Here is a 17,430-nt window from a genome sequence, read left to right on the forward strand (position 1 = left end):
CCTGCTTTCAGGATCTCGTCCCTTTTCCTACCTATGTCATTGGTCCTAATGTGGACCATGAACTCTGGCTGTTCACCCTCCCACAAAAAAATGCCCTGCTCTTTGACATCCTTGACCCTGGCACCAAGAAGGCAACATACCATCCAAGAGTCACAGAAACGCCTGTCTGCTCCCCTGACTATGGAATCCCCTATCACTATAACACTTCCACTCTTCCTCCTCCCCTCCTGTGCAGCTGAGCCACCATGGTGCCACGAACTTAGCTCTTGCCACAGTCCTCAGGGGAACCATCTCGCTCACCAGTATCCAAAATGGAAAAGCGGTTAGAGGGCGAAAAGTGCAGGAATTCCTTGAGGCTGTTGCTCTTAGATACTCTGGTGGTCACCCATTCCCTGTCTGCCTGTGTACTTCTTAACTGCAGTGTGACCACATCTCTAAACATGTTAACCACGTAACCCTCAGCCTTGCGGATACACCACCATGACTCCAGCTGCCGCTCGAGTTCCGCAACCCAGAGCTCCAGTTTCTGCAGCTGGTGACACTTCCTGCAGATGTTGCTATCATGGGCACTTTGTGCCTACATGACTTCCCACATCCCACAGGATGCACATTCCACATAGCCAAGCTGCACTGACATACCTTAAACTTTATATAGTGTTTACTACAGTATGGTATAATATAATAACTCACCTGTCACTCACCAATCATCATAGATAAGGGCTTGATGACCGGCGTGGACAAGATGCGCCATAGGGCCTCTTTCCATGTTGTAAAACTCTATGACTCTATGACCAATCATCATCTCTGTGCCGAGTCCAGAAAGACCTATATTTACCAACCAGTCAACTTACGGGACTCCTGCGACATCACTTTTAGATTTTATCTGTAAACTCCCGGCTCTCTCTCTCTCTACTGCTTTATGGGCTCTCTTATGTTGTTTAGTTAGCTTAATTTAATTACTTTCTTAATTAAAGTAGAATAATTCTTATATATACCACACCCTTTTCCCATACGCACCAAATTCCCACGAACTTAATTCACTACTCACTCGGTATTTGTCTCACTCCAGCGTAGTCGCCTGTCTCCTTGCGTGCCCCTTACTGATCATGCGGGTTGAAAAACCTGTCTCTTTTATAGACCTTCTAATGATTCACTAGCTTGTTTAACTTTTTGCTACAGTAATTAACACCAATTGAGCCAACTGCTTTCAGTTGATTGACAGTTAACTGCCACTACCAGACAGGTTCCCTGTTTAACAAACTAATCTAACTTACTTGAAGGTCGTCAGTTCTATTGTCAGTGCTTGATTCTTTATCTATACTTAAACCTGAAAAAGACTGACCAGAACTTACCACGTGAACCTAATTCACTATTCACTCGGTCTTTGTCTCACCGATCCAATATACTATGTAATGCACAATATATCATCAGGACTACTTATTTGTGAGGATTGAACAACTGAAGTTGTGATTTTTGTTGTAATGTATATCATGGAAGTGTTTTAGTACTTGCAGCTTCAAATTAGTGATTCCACCTACCATCTTGTGGAAATTGTAAAGCGGTGAGTTAAAAATAAAGCACAGCAGTGGTTATGGAGGAGTGCAACACCTGGCTGGCCTTCTAACCGAGGCAGACTTCATTGACTCTATTTGCCTTATAGAGACAAAAGGTTAAAATATACTAAATTTAAATTGTTAAATGAATTGGTCCTTAAGTGTTTCAAACATTTAACTTTTTTTTAGAATGAAATTAAAGTTGAAGTTGAACGCAGGAAAGTTGGCAAGGAAATGGTGGAATTCAAGAGAAAACAAGAGGAGGACAGAACGAAAAGAATGCTTGAGGAAAGAAGCCGAGATAAAGAAGAAGAGCGCTTAGCACGAGAAAGAATAAGACAGCAGATTGCATTGGTTTGTGCTTTGAGATTAATAATCTTGTTCAATTTCATAGTTTTAATATTTCAACCTGTGTAAAATCAAAACTGGATACTTTAGGAGAGCAGAATCAGTCTCAGTCTGTCATAAAGTTAGCTTCATTGCATCCAAAATCTCCATTTATTTAAGAAAGCAAGACGGTCCAACCAGTGGATGTATCTTAGGACAGCATCATCCCAGTGCCACAATCAGCCTATCTGAAAGTGCATGTAACTGAAGTGAGAAAGCGCTGCTCCAGTTTTCCTCTCTTTTGTAGACAGTTTTATTCATAATTGCAACACTTGCCAGTTGAGACCAGAATTCAAACCAGGAGAGTCCTGTGTTTTAAAACTGCCATATCTGCATAAAGTATACCTTTTGTAATTTATCAACTAACTTAAACTAATCATAAATGCTGTAAGAAAATGCATTTTTAAGAACAGGGCTAATGAGTCCATCCATAAAATCTGCATTTTCAGCTTACTTCTAAATCCCTTTTCCAAAAGTATACCTCGGTTTCTTTTGAAATGATACTAGTTCTTCCTCAAACTAGCCAAGACTAGAGTCAACAGATATAAAGATTAAAGGATGCACTTTTGTCAAAGATTAAATTGTTTAATGTTTAATACTTTGGCATAAAGAAGAGAAAGATCATGAGTGCTCTATTATGGTTTATGTGAACATAGATGAATCAGTGAAATGAACAGCAACATACAGTAATAACTGGCAATAATTTTCCTTATTAGGACCGTGCAGAGAGAGCTGCACGCTATGCAAAGACAAAGGAAGAAGCAGAAGCAGCCAAAAGAGCATCTGAGCTGCAAAGGAAGGCCAATGAAGAATCAAGGAACAAAGAAGAAAGAAGGTATAGTATCTGACAAAACATTTCAAAATATTTACATTTACTATCTGGTATTCATTTTTTCAGTTTCTCTGAATTCAGTCTTTGCGCAAGAGATAGTGTGATATCATTTTAGTTACGAAACTTGCATCCTAAAATGCTTTAAAATCCTTGAAATTCATTTACATACTTAATAGGATTTTTTCCTTGTTGTGCATCGGGGAAATTTATCTGGGACACTTCCTTTAAGTTCTCTTTGCTAGTGGTTAGGTGACCTCTCTTTTTTTCCCTTCTTTGCTCCCACTTCCTGTTTCATTATACAAATGTAATCCTACTCTGGACAGGTTTTCCATTTTGGATCGGGACCCTGATACAGGACTCAATGCAGGTCCCAACCCTGCACCATGTCGCGAACAGTCATCTGACATTGATTTAGGTTGGATTGACCACTTGGTGATTTCGCCCTCTGACCACTATCGATTAAGAGTGGCGGGTGGATTCTCGAAGCTGGAGAGCTGATAGAAGGCCCTCCAGCAGTGAAGGAGCTGCACCCTGCTGCAGCATGTAAGGGAGAGAGAGATGGAGGGTGCCTCCACCTTGAGGTCAATACTTCTTCTAATATTTGAAATAAAAAATGTGCAGTGCTACTGGACCACTACCGTGGAGGTGGAACCCCTCCGCAGCACAACCTGTGATCGCAGCTATGGCCAGATAGGCAGTTGGGGGGCCTCAAAAGTTCCTGCCCCCCTCCCACTGTGCCACCAGGAGGCAACCTCCAGGCTACAGCTATACTCCCAATGCCAACATGTGGGTGGCCGTTCCACACCCAATCCAGCCTTCCCAAAAATAGCTCAGGGTGGGATGGTGCTGGCAAGCTGGCCGCAGAGCGAAATTACGCACCTGCCCGTCTCAGTTCCTGCCTTCATTGGCCTTCAAAATTCCTGTCCTAGAACTCACTTTCAGTCCTTGTCACACACAAAACATTATGATGTAAGAACACAGAAAACATGAAGCATCAGTACCAAGGAAGCTCTAAGTTTTATCAAGTCAGAAGGAAAGGGTAAATGGGTTGAGAGAGGTTAAACTTCAGTGGCAGAATGTATCCATGATCAGTAATTTCATTCTTTTTCAATTATTCAACATACATATACACTTTTAAAAAATCAAATTTGGAAAGATACAAAATTTTAGATGAATTACAGATTTTGGTGCCAAAATTATTGTCATCTTACAACACCAAATCTGAAATCCAAAGAGATAAAATTTGGTATAAAAACAAGAAGTGCTGGAAAAACTCAGCAGGTTTGGCAGCATCTGTGGAGAGAGATGCTGCCAGAAGTGCTGATTCTTTCCAGAACTTTCTGTTTTTATTTCCGATCTTCAGCATCCACAGTATTTTGCATTTATTTCAGTAATAAAATATGGTCCCTGATTAGAAGCCAATTCCTTTGGTCTTTTCTGAGACATTCAGGAAGTAAGCATTATTTAGGTCAAATAGCAACAGGATTCCTGGGAAGTCAAAAGCAGCTCATACATAAAGATCTATGCCACTGTCAATACTAAGAATTAAACTGTTGGTACTGTGAAGTGTTACAGAGCTTGTTCAATGATTACTGTTTTTGAATTTGTTACAAATGAAACATTAAAAATATATTAAAACAACACATAATTGGGGACATTGTAATGGTGCTAAACTAAAATTTTTGATTTATAAATCATCGAAGAAGCTAGTTAGTTGTGTTAATATTAATTGTGTTTAATTAGACGCAGATGGTAGGCATTAACCAGGTATTAACTTGGGCTCCTGTGAAAAATACATGCTTGAATTCGGTTTAGAGTTTCGGAGGTGCACGTTTGTGATGTTTATCTTTATGAATAAATACTTATAAAGTGTGTAAAGATTGGCTCCTGCTTCATCCTTTACCACTGGACTTTCTAGACTCAGGTTCCATTTGTCCCTTTTGTAAAATACTGAGACCCTGATCAAATATGCCAGTCTTCAGATCTTTGCATTCTCAATGCAATGAGGTTGAACTTGGAGTTAGATGAACAAATGCTGTGTTTACTACAAGTTTTTAAATGCTATATTTTGTCTTGTAGTAAAATGTGCCGAATCCAGTTTAGACTCCCTGATGGATCTTCCTTTACAAACCAATTCTCAGCAGATGCCACTTTAACAGAAGCAAGGCAGTTTGCAGAATCGGTAAAAAAAAATCATTTGATCAAATAGACTTTTCGTCCTTTGAGTTGTATGGATCCTCTTTTGAAGCTGTGCCCATGTTTTATCTTAGTTTTCTCATCACACTGGCTCTTCCCACACAAGCTAACTGATAAGGTGGGGAAGTTTAATTACTTCCAAACTATAATTATTGATTTAGTTCCCAGGCACTTTGGAACAAAATAACAGCACCAGTTTTACTTAATGATTGGATAAGATCATAAGAACTAAGGAGTAGGCCATTTGACCCCTCAAGCCTGCCCTGCCATTCGTTAATATCATGGCCGATCTGATTGTGGTCTTAACTCCACTTTCCTGCCTGCCCCCAATAACCTTTTAGTCTCTTGTTTGTCAAAAATCTGTCTAACTCATCTTTGAATATGACTCAGCCTTCACTGCTCACTGGGAAGAAAATTCCAAAGTCTAATGGCCCTCTGAGAGCAAACATTTCCTCCTCATCTCCATCTTAAATGGGAGACCCTTTATTTTTAAATTGAGCCCCCTAGTTCTAGACTCCCCCACAAGGGGGAGTATCTTTCCAGCATCCACCCTAAGTCCCCTCAGAATCGTTTATGTTTTAATGATATCACCTCTCATTCTTCGAAACTACAATGAGTATAGGTCCAACTTGCTCAATCTTTCCTCATAAGACAATCCCTTCATCCCAGGAATCAGCCGAATGAACCTTCTCTGAACTGCTTCCAATGCAGTTATAGCCTTCCTTAAGTAAGAAAACCAAAACTATACACAGTATTCCAGGTGCGATCTCACTAAGGCCCTGTACAGCTGTAGCAACACTTCCCTGCTTTTATACTCACTTCCCCTTGCAATGAAGGCTAACACTCCATTTGCCTTCTTAATCACTTGCTCTCAGAGGGCCATCACTTAATCACTTGTACCTACATGCTAGTTTTTTTGTGATTCATGTACCAGGGCACCCAGATCCCTCATACCACAGATTTCTGCAGGCTCTCTCCATTTAATTAATATTTTCACAGCTTGCTTTCCTACCTATCTTTGTGTCATCAGCAAATTTAGCTACCATACACTCAGTCCTTTCATCCATGATATTGATATAGATGCAAACAGTTGAGGCCCCATCTCTGATCCCTGTGGCACTTTACTAGTTATAATTTGCCAATCCAAGAATGACCCGTTTATCCCAACTCTCTGCTTTTTATCAGCTAACTAACCCTCTATCCATGCCAATATGTTACCTCTGACACTATGGGCTGAATTTTCCCCCCGTCGGGGAAGTTGATGGGCGAGCGTGTGCGGGCGTGCTTCTGATCGGCGCCCCCGATCAGAGGCGCGGCGCCATTTTACATGGGCGGTCCAATTAAGGCCCGCCCAGCATGACATTCGCACGTAAGCACTATACGCTTCCTGTGCGGGCGGGGGGGGATACCTAAAATTGAGAGTGCACTCTTCCGCGCTTGCGCACGAAAGAGCGCACTCATCTCCCTGAGGCTAAGTGCTGCCTCAGGGAGATCGCCTCTACTTTCAAAAATACTAAAAATAGAAAAAAAAAATTCCCTTACATGTCCCTCATGTGACAATGTCACATGAGTTGGGACATGTTCATAATTTCCAAAAAGACTTATTAAAATTTTTAAAACCCTACATGAAACCTCATCCCGCCTGTGGATGAGGCTTCACGTTTTTTCTACTTCCCGCTGGGTCTCATGGCCTGCCCGCCAACCTTAAAGTTGGACGGGCGGGTCCACTAATTACTTTAATTGCTCTGTCAATGGCTTCAATTGGCCATTGACAGGTCGGCGGGCGCGCAGCTGATTTTCCTGCGCCCCCACCTTCCTGAAAATTCAAATGGGGCGCGGTGACGTCGGGAGTTCCGCCCGATGTCACCGCGTGTCATTTTACATGTTGGCGAGCGGGCCCTGCCCCCGCTCGTCGACGGTAAAATCCAGCCCTATGAGCTCTTAGTTTTGTGTAGTAACCTTTTATGAGACACTTTATCGAGCGCCTTTTGGAAATCCAAATATATTACATCTTCTGGTTCTCCATTATCTACCCTGCTTGTTACTTCCTTAAAGAACTATAATAAATTAGTCAAACATGATTTTCTTTTACAAAAACATCTTACCTCTGCCTAATTGTAGTATAATTTTCGAACTGTCCTGCTAATACCTCCTTAATAATGGAGTCAAGCGTTTTCCATATGACGGATGTTAGACTAACTGGCCTATAGTTTCCTACTTTCTGTCTCCCTCTCTTGATTAGAGGGGTTACATTTGCAGTTTTCCAACCTTCTGGGACCTTTCCGGAATCCAGGGAATTTTGGAAGATTACAACCAATGCATCCACTATATCTGCAGCCATTTCTTTTAAGACCCTAGGGTGCAGGCCATCAGGTCCAGGGGACTTATCAGCCTTAGTCCTAATTGTTTTCCCAGTACCTTTTACCTAATGATTGTGATTGTTTTAAGTTCCTTTCTTCATTTTCTGCACTTGATTTTCGGCTATTCTTGACATGCTATTTGTAGTCTTCGGTAGTGAAGACTGATCCAAGGTACCTGCTCAACACTTTCACCATTTCCCTGTTTGCCATTATTAATTCTGCAGGCTCACCCTGTCAGGGACCAACACTCACTTTAGCTACCCTTTTCGTTCTTGTGTGCTTGTAGAAACTCTTACTGTAGATTTTTATATTCCTAGCTAGCTTTTTCTCATGCTCTAATTTCTCCCTCATTTTAGTTACTCCTTGCTGGTTTCTAAAATGTGTCCAATCTTCTGACCTACCACTAACTTTTTTTCAATTTGATGCTATCCTTAACTTCCTTAGCAGCCATGATGGTGCATCCTTCCCCTGATTCTTTCTTTCTCAATGGAATATATCTTTGAGAGCAAAGAAAATACCTCCTTAAATGTCTGCCACTGCCTCTCTACCGTCCCACCTTTTAACCTATTTTCTCAGTCCACTTTACCCAACTCTGTCTTCATATCCTTGTAATCACGTTTATTTAAGCTTAAAACACTAGCCTTAGACCCATATTTCTCAGCCTCAAGCTGAATGTGAAATTCTATCATGTTATGATCATATTGCCTAGAGGCTCCTTTCTGTGTTTTATTTTGTTTTGAATATGTTTTCCCTGGGACCTAGAAGTAAAATTCAATTCCTGTCCTGCTGTCATCAATGATTTGTACACATACGTCCCCGGGTCCCTCAGCTCCTGTACCTTTTTTAAAATTGTACCCGTTACTTTATATACCTCCCCTTGTTCTTTGTACCAAAATTAATCACTTCATAATGCTCCTGTGAAGAGCCTTGGGATGTTTTATTATGTAAAAAACATTATATAAATACAAATTGTTGTAGTGTTTTTGTGATTAATTTAAATATATCTATTGGACTTAGCAAGGAAAGCACTTGTATTTTTGTTTGACTGTTATTTACAATTGATTATCTGTCTGGTGTAATATTTACCTAATTTTTGCACTACTGGGTTATCTTATGCAAAATTATCCATATCTGATTTAACTTGTTTTCTTGCAGCAAGTTGGAGGCATATACGGACACTTTGAATTGGCAATAACTTTTCCAAGGAAGCAATTTACACAGGACGATTACAACAAAACACTGACTGAGCTGGAGTTGGTACCAAGTGCCTCAATCATCCTTGTCCCAGTATGTTTTGCAAAACCTTTTTTCCCCAATTCTTGCTTTCTCCCTCCCTATAGAATGGTTTTTCTGCACCCTGAATGGAGCATGTTAAAACCAACATGGAAAGGAATATAAATACTAAGCAAAAACTCAGGACAAAAATTAAAATTGATTGATTTGGAACCGTGTTGGAAACATAGGCATCCCTTTGCAGCCATCACCAGAATAACCCATTAAATAAAACTTCATAGAAAAAACAAATAGAATTAATCTCATTAAACATAGCAAGAGGTAAGCACATGACATTAACGTTTCTCCTTCTGACCATCTATTGTCACAGTAAGACCTGAAATTTACTGAAAAGAAGTAATTTAATATTTCTGAATTTCAAAAAAGTAGCACTTTATAAATATTTGCAGCTAATGCCCAAGCACAAATGATATCAAATAGCCTTGATCACCAAAACAAAAAAAGTTGTTAATTCATTTTTAGAAGAAAAATCTATATTTTAGTACCTAATTCTACTTCATAACACTTTTGAAACAATAAGCATCTACCTTAAAATATATTTAATATTTAAAGATTTGATATTTGAGATTACTCACAAGCAGTATTTTTGTGGAATTTTGTACTTAGTTGCCTGTTGTGCTTACTGATATGTTATGTACAGGTAAAATATAATTTTGGATACAGTATTCTGCACAGTTCATGTATTTTATACATAGGTCAAATAAATTAGCAAATGGTAGAATAAAAATACTTCTAATGTGACATATCCTGTTTGTTCAATATTGGAAGGGGCAATTAATTACACAAGTAAGCCACTCCAGTGGATATTCTTTTTCAATACTGCCAATATTTATGAAAGTATTATCAATTTGTGTTATTATGAGCAGACTGAAGAATTAATTAAAATTGAATTTGGAAGCCATATTGTCACTGATGTCCATGAAAACTTATGGTAACTGTATGATACAGTACTGTACAAGAATATTGCAGTACAGAATTTGATGTTAGTTAGATCAGAATCTTATTTTTCAAATAAATAGTTGGGAATTTATAATTTAAAAACACAATGCTGGAATCACTCACTAGATCTAGGTTGCATCTGTGGAGAGAGAAACGTTTCAGATTTCAGTTAACGTTTCAGACCATGACCTTTCATCAGAACTGAAAAGTTTGAGATGTCACAGGTTTAAAGCAAGTACAAAGACAGGACAAGGCAGGTTGAAAAGAGCAAAAGGGAAGGTTTGTGATAGAATAAAAAGACTGGAGAGATGAAATGAAAAATGATGGTGCAAAGCAAAAGTGAGTGGTAATGAGATGAATAAAGAAACAAAAAATGGCCCAAAACTTCCAATCTCTGAGGGGCTCGTATACGAGAGGTACACCTGAAGTTGTGCTGGGGCACCCCTCCAGAAGTCCCTATGTAAGGATTGCAAGGCAATTGCATGGGAAGTTTAAACTTCCAATGAGCAATTACCCTGCACTGGGAACCATCCATACTCTGATTTAAATTGGAGACTTGGGTGGTTCTGACTGTCTTAGCAGAATAGCTACCCAGGAAATATTAAAAGAATTAAAACCATTTCTAACTCCTGGGTAACTATAGTACTGACCCCTCCCCAACCACCCTCCCCACCTCTCCGACGACCTTCTTGAACCCTCCGCTGACCACCTGACCCCCTGCATCCTGACTAACTACCCCCCCTCCACCCCCCATCCTACCCACTTAACCTTAAGCACTTACATTCTCCCTGGCTTCTCAAAGTGCTGGGACTTTTAAACTTAACTGCTTTACAGCATAGTGTCGTAAAAAGGGGTTGTGACTTCACTTTCCCTGATGCTGTTGCACTAGGCTGAAGGCCTCGGAAACCCGTTGCACTGCATTATTCTCAACCGGCCTGTGTTGGAAGGTCAGGTGAAAAATGTGCAGCTGCATTCTAGTGTAAGTTAAAAGGAATAGAGTGGCAATTCAACTGTGACTGCCACTCATTGGAAGTTCTGGCCTAGTGTGTCTAGGGAATGTTTAAATGGGAAAATGCAGAATCATTACCAACAGCTGCCATCCAAAAACGGAAACAAAGCAGTGATTATGATCGGAAACTGAACTCTATGTTGGGCCCAGAAAGCTGCAAAGTGCCTGATCAAGAAATGAGGTGCTCTTCCTCGAGCTTACTTTGAGCTTTACTTGAATAGCTTAGGAGGTTTAAGACAGAGAGGTCTGAATGGGAGTGGAAGATAGTTTTAAGATGTCAGGTGACTGGAGTTTAGGGTGGAAGGTAGGAATCTATCCTGGAATGGGGAGGGCTAATTTTTTTTAAGCGACCTGTGTCAATGAAGCATGCTTCCATTTGGCAGTAATTTTGCTTACCACAGCACCTGGAGATGTTTTAAAAGTCAATTCTTTTCATCTGTACAGACCAGCCACTAACTAAAATAGACTTCTAACCCCTGCACAGCTTTAATTTAGATTGATGCGTTCAATAACCCTTTGCTTATTTCTTATTTTTGTTAGGGTGGAAGATCAACTTCATCAATGGTACGATCCTCAGAAGGAGGATTGTGGACTTTCTTGAACACATTATTTTACCCAGTTATTGCAGTTTGGAGGTTTCTCAGCAGTTATTTGTTTGCCAGTAATTCCACACAAAGGTCATCCAGAGGAACTACCTCTTCATCTCAGTCAGGAAGTTCCAGAGTGGCACCTTCCAATGCATCAGATACAGACAGGTACCACAGCAATATAATTTATTTTGAAAAATGTAAAATTTAACTTAAGCTTATGTTCTGAGAATTAATATTGTCTACAAAATATTGTACTGATCTTAGGTATGTTGATTTTCAAAAATTATTATTCATTTCATAGAATGTATGCATTATGTTTAATGATGCACTAAATATATAAGGTAGTTCTAAATGTAGCCAGGGCAAAAATAAATAACTGTACAGTTTAGACCCAATATACATGTACATTTTAAAGGTTCCTTATTTAAGCCCCATTTCCCCTGGCCTATCCACCCTCACTTCCAACAACAGCGAGAAGCTCATGGCGAGGGGCTTTCCTGGTTCATAGCCATCCCAGGATCATTTTGCATTAGAGGAGGATGTCTTGATGTCCTCGCTGGCAGCCTGCACAGGACACAGCGGCTGCTGTGGGGCCGTAATGTCTCACAGATCCTGGCTAAATTTGGCAAGGGCAATGGGAGATTCATTTTCTGCAGATCCTTGTCAGGGACACCCTCCCTCTGTGTGCTGCAACTTCTGATGATTGAAGTGCTTGGACAGGTAGGGAGCACTGTGTACTGTTGGAGCAGGTTGCCAACTCTGGTTGAAGGTATTCCTGGAGGCTTGATCATGTGATGTTCTGAGCATATGGCATTTGATCATTTGACATCAACACATGTATAAATATTATTGCATTTACCTGATAAAGTATGGGTCCCCTATAGTTGAGAATCTGTATTAGTAGTTTCACACTGGCGGCTGTTGTGCAAGAAGTTACGAGAACCAGGGGACCATCTAAGAGCAGGTGAAGGGGAGAAAGTAAGAGCCGTCTCTTTCCCTCCCCCCTGGCTCCATCTCCCCCATTTCTTCAGGCCCCACACCTGCAACTTTGTCTCTCTCACCCAAAATGTCAGCTTCTGCACCCACCTGACCTAGAGTTCTTAGCTTTTGTGAAATGGAGATCTCTTTACCCAGTTTCCATTGTGGCAGAGAAATCCCTCCAGCCCTGTGATGGAGCAGTGCAAGCATTCAATCCCAGAGATAAAGCAGTATCTCTGCAGCTAGGCATGCTGGGTAAATAAATCTCTATTACACAAGAAGTCTTTTCTTTTGTCTGTTGCTGCCTCATACTTCATGTCCAGTGTTTAATGTTCTAAACAAATAAACTTGTAATATGTGAGTGCCTATGGTTTTACGGGTCACTTTGTATCAAAACATAGGCTTTTGGGGACCATCAGCAGGTGTCTATCATTTTGGGTGTCCTTTTGTACAGGTAAAGGATTTTGTTGCATTTCCAGGGAAGTAAGAAGAAGGAGATTGCTTGAAAAACGTGGAGAGGACTTCAAGAGGGAGGGAAGAATTTACAGATTGCGAACAGAGGATGATGCAGATGATGATAACAATACGTGGAATGGAAATTCTACTCAACAAATGTAGCTCATACCTTGTTAAAGTAGAAACAGTTGTACTTTATTTTGCTCTAAAGTTATACAAGTATACTTCCATTTTAAAAAAAAACTGGACAGAAGGTGCATTTTGTACTCTTAATTTCCTGCTCTGCTGCATGGATTTGTATGATTCTACTAATTCTGGGATGGGGGAGCAATAATTACTACAATGCGAATGTGCAGAAAAATCATTTTAGGCAAATTCCAAATTATGTTTTCAAACACCTTTTGCAGTAATATGTATTTGAAATCCTGTCTTTAGGTTTATTCATTCCCTGCCTGTATGACACATTAGCTGACAACTCTGGACACCATCCAGCCTCTGGCCCTATTAATTTAAAGCTGATAATAAAATGTTTAAGGTTTTCAAAAAATATGATCTTTGCATCTTTTGTAATTTCCCAATGTGTTTGTAGCTTGTCTTCCACTAGCGAAACTAAAGATTTTATTTCATTTTTCTTCTAGATCTTTTGTGGTAAACCTCCATGTTTGAATTGTAGAACTTAAATTAGAGTACTGTTGGATGTGCTGTAATTTGAAGATAACAAAGGATGGGATAAGCAAGAGAGGGATAGAGAGAAAATATCTTAGCTCCGAAAATCAAGATATAGAATCAGTTTGCATGGAGTTAAGGAGCAACAAGGGGCAGAAAACACTGGTGGGAGTAATTTATAGAGTCCGGTCCCTAAGAGAAGTTCTGTTGGGCAGAGTATAAATCAGGTAATTGGAGATGCAGGTAACAAGGGTAATATGTAATCATGGGGGACTTTAATTTTCATGTAGATTGTTAAAGCAAATTTGCAGTAATAATGGCGGATGAATTGTTGGAATGTACGTAAGAGTTTTATTGTCAGTATGTCAAGAAATCAACCAGGAATTAGGCTATTTTAGATCTAGTACTGTACAATGAGAAAGGGTTAATTAATAGCCTTGTAGTGAATGGGCCCTAGGAAAAAGTGATCATGCTATAGTAGAATTTTCTACTGAGTTAAGAGTCGTCGTCTTATCGTGTCCACGGGCAGTCTATACATGGTCCAGCCAGAACTGGACACATTTTTGCGCCTTGTTGTTGAATTCGGCAAGATCTGCAACGGTGCAGGGTTCCTCTAGCAATAGGGAGTTAAGAGTGATTTACTTAAATCCAAAAGTAGATCTTAAATCTCAACAAAGCAAACTATGTAAGTATGAGAGGCAAATTGGCATAGGTAGATTGGGAAACTGGATTGAAGGATATGGCAGTAGATGAGCCATGGCAAACATTTAAATAATTCCTAACTTAAAGAATAAAAGCACCATGGAAAAAGTGGCCTAAACATGCGTACCAAAAGAAATTAATTATAGTATTAGTTTGAAAGAGATTTATAATGTTTCCAAAAAGAGCAGTAAGCCCAAAGATTTGGAGGATTTTAGGATTCAGCAAAGGAGGGCCAAAAATTGATAGAGAAAATAGAATGAGAGTTAATTAGCAAGCAACATAAAAGCAGATTGTAACAGCTTTTATGGGTATGTAAAAAGGAACAGATAAGCAAAAGTAAATGTTGGTCTGTTAGAGGTAGACACAGGAGAAATTATAATGGGAAATATGGAAATGACAGACCTTAACAAATACCCTGTATCTGTCTTCACGGCAGAAGGCACAAAAAACATTCTGGAAATAGTGGCAAACCAAAAGTCTGGTAAAAATGAGGGACTTTGGGATATTATTAGTAAAGAAATAGTACTGTAGAAATTAATGGGACTTACAGTCGACAAATCCCCTGGATCTGATGGCCTGTATCCTAAGGTTTTGAGATAGCTACAAGGAAAGTTGAATGCATTGATTTTGAACTTTCAAGATTTCCTGGATTCTAGCAAAGGTTCCATGTATTGGAAGCAAATGTAATTCTGGAAAGGAGGGAGAGAAAACAAGGAACTATAAGTTAGTTGGCCTGACATCTGTATAAGAGGAAAATGCTAGAATCTTCTTATTAGGAATGTGGTAACAGTACACTTGGAAAATCATATTGAGAGAGTCGACGTGAATTTACGAAAGGGAATTTTTTTTCATGGAATTAAGAGTTACTGGTAAGCCCAACATTTATTGCCCATTCCTAATTGCTCTTGGGAAGGTGCTGGAGAGCCTCCTCGAACAGCTGCAGTCCGTGTAGTGCATAGCAGTCTGTTTACTGTTAGGTAGGGGATTCCAGCAGTTTGACCTGGCAAAAATGAAGGAATCGTGACATTTACAAGTCAGGATGGTGTGTGACTTGTGGGGTGGGGGTTGGGGGGCAAACTTGCAGGTAGTGGCGTTCCCACGCACCTTCTGCTTTGTTCTTCTAGGTGGTGGAGGTTGCAGGCATGGAAGATGGTGTTGAAGAAGCCTTCGCAAGTTGCTGCATTGCATCTTGTAGATGGTACACATTGCAGCCACTGCTGGCTGTCAGTGGATAAGGTGCCACTCAAGTGGGCTGCTTTGCAGTGGAAAGTATCTATCTTGGATGTTGTTGAAGCTGTGCTCATTCAGGCAAGTGGGGAGTATTTCCATCATACTTGTGACTTTGCCTGGTAGATGGTGGAACAACTTTGGGACAGTTTTTTGAGGACATAAGGGGGAAAATCATTGGATGTAGAATATTTGGATTTTCAAAGAGCATTCAAAAGGTGCCACAAAAGAAGTTGAGGCACAAAATTGGTGCTCATGGGATTGGTAATGTTAGCAAGAATTGAGGATTACTTAACAGACCGAGATAGGAATAGACAGGTCATTTTCGGAGTTGGTAGGCTGCAACTAGCTGTATGGCAAGAATCAATGCTTGGGCCTCAGCTATTTACAATCTTTATCACAACTTATATTAGGGAACCGAGTGTAATGTATCCAGGTTTGCTGACAATAGAAAGCTATATGGGAAAGTAAGCGGTGACGAGGGCGCAAAGAGGCAATAGCAGAGGGACCAACCATCTACTGAGAGGTAGCAAGCATAATTTTGACAATGTTGGTGGAAGCTCCTCTTCTGCAAGCAGACCTGAACCAGGTTACATGACAATGAGATGTGAATGCCTCTCTAACCTATATTCTGAAGCATTCCTATCACAGTATGTCATGCTTTTCAAGCTATCGAATGGAAGAAGGCATACCCGCGTGATCAGGAACAAGTATTGCTTTTATTTGTCATTTCTGCAGGCCTTGGAAATTCCAACTGCAAAGAATTGTGGGAACCTGCCCTTTCTGAATCTGAATGAGGAGAGAAGATCTGCTATCTGCTCCAAGGATATGAGGTAAATATTCATCAGAGTTTGCAAATGTACATGGACCGTAATGGTCTGCTGTGGCTGCATTGCTAACCTGGTATGGTGCAGTAGAGTGGCACACAACAAACCTCCTGGCAAGCATCTCATGCTGCAACATCTCAAACTTCAACACCCTTCAAGGAGGAAGCTAAGCTAAGCACTGCCCCGTGCTGATGCTCATGTACAGATTCATGTCTGCACCTGTGGGTCCCTTTTTCATCAACCTTTTTACTTGCTAACCCCATATTTGTCCAAGCTTAACAAATGTTATGGATGGATTGAGGTGCCACTTAATTCTCCAGAAGCTTTCTAAATTGTTGTCCCTCTTTGTGGCACTCTCCTTTAGTTGTCACCGTCATTTAATTTGACTTGTGCAAAATTTTCATCTCAGAGCAGTGGTGTCATCCCTAGAATCAGAAGAGTTTGTACCTGAAATTGTGCATCATTCTCTAAATAAAGTTAGCCAAGGAAATTACATACCTATAGCTTTTGTGATTCTGTCAGGGCTTTCAAACAGTGCAAACTAGAACAGAAATACTTTACATAAAGATGAAAATTAAGTTTAAAGTAAAATCTGAGTGTTAAGTTTGCTTGTAAATTTTTTATTAAAACAAATCATATTTCATGGACTACATTATCTAAGGGTTGCCAATCCTAGTCATGCTCCTGGAGGGCTCATCACATGATTCCCTGCTTCTAACCACACTGGCCCACAATCATGCCATTGGTCATCGTACACACCCATACTTAGAATAAGATGGAACCATAGAAACCTACAGCACAGAAGGAGGCCATTTGGTCCATTGGGCCTGTGCTGGCTCTTTGGAAGAGAGTTGTGCTTATTCTCAGATACCTACCTTTTGTCTGTAACCCTGAAAGTTCTTCATTCTCATGTACATGTCTAATTCCTTTTAAAAATTATTTATGGAATTAACTTCCACCACCTCCTCAGAAAGTGTTCCAGATCCTGACAACTGAGTAAAATATTCTCAAATCCTTCCTGATTCTTTTGCTAATGATTTTGAATCTATGACCTCTAGTAATGGACCCATTCACCAAAGGGAATAATTTTTCTGTATCAAAACCTCTCATCATCTTGAAATCCTCTATTAAATCATCTCACTTTTCTCTGTTCCAAGGAAAACAGTTCTAACTTTCTAACCTCTCCTCAGAACTGAAAACCCTCATCCCTGGTAACATCCTGTTGAACATCCTGTGTGTCCTTTCTAAGGCCTTTACATCTTTTCCTGAAGTGCAGTGTCCAGAAATGTCCACAATATTCACAGCTAAGGCTGAATAATATTTATGAAGTTCTAGCTTCATCTCTTTGATTTTCTATTTTGTTTCTTTATTTATAAACCCAAGTAACTCATATTCCTTTTTTAAATCACCAATCA

At 40.0% G+C, this 17,430-nt stretch overlaps 1 protein-coding gene across 1 annotated transcript in view; it reads left to right on the forward strand.

Annotated features, from left to right (window-relative positions):
* ubxn4 (UBX domain protein 4) overlaps window positions 1–13,140 on the forward strand; it is a 35,743-nt gene extending 22,603 nt beyond the window's left edge. Inside the window, exons 8-13 of the mRNA XM_078552476.1 lie at window positions 1,743–1,907; window positions 2,657–2,775; window positions 4,852–4,954; window positions 8,484–8,615; window positions 11,110–11,324; window positions 12,617–13,140. Coding sequence (XP_078408602.1) covers window positions 1,743–1,907; window positions 2,657–2,775; window positions 4,852–4,954; window positions 8,484–8,615; window positions 11,110–11,324; window positions 12,617–12,755 — 873 coding nt within the window. The 3' untranslated portion in view covers window positions 12,756–13,140. The remainder of the gene's footprint in view (window positions 1–1,742; window positions 1,908–2,656; window positions 2,776–4,851; window positions 4,955–8,483; window positions 8,616–11,109; window positions 11,325–12,616) is intronic.
* Window positions 13,141–17,430: the final 4,290 nt, after the last annotated feature.

This window comes from Cetorhinus maximus, chromosome 11 (genome assembly GCF_964194155.1).
Source record: "Cetorhinus maximus chromosome 11, sCetMax3.hap1.1, whole genome shotgun sequence".
NCBI classification, from domain to species: domain Eukaryota; kingdom Metazoa; phylum Chordata; class Chondrichthyes; order Lamniformes; family Cetorhinidae; genus Cetorhinus; species Cetorhinus maximus.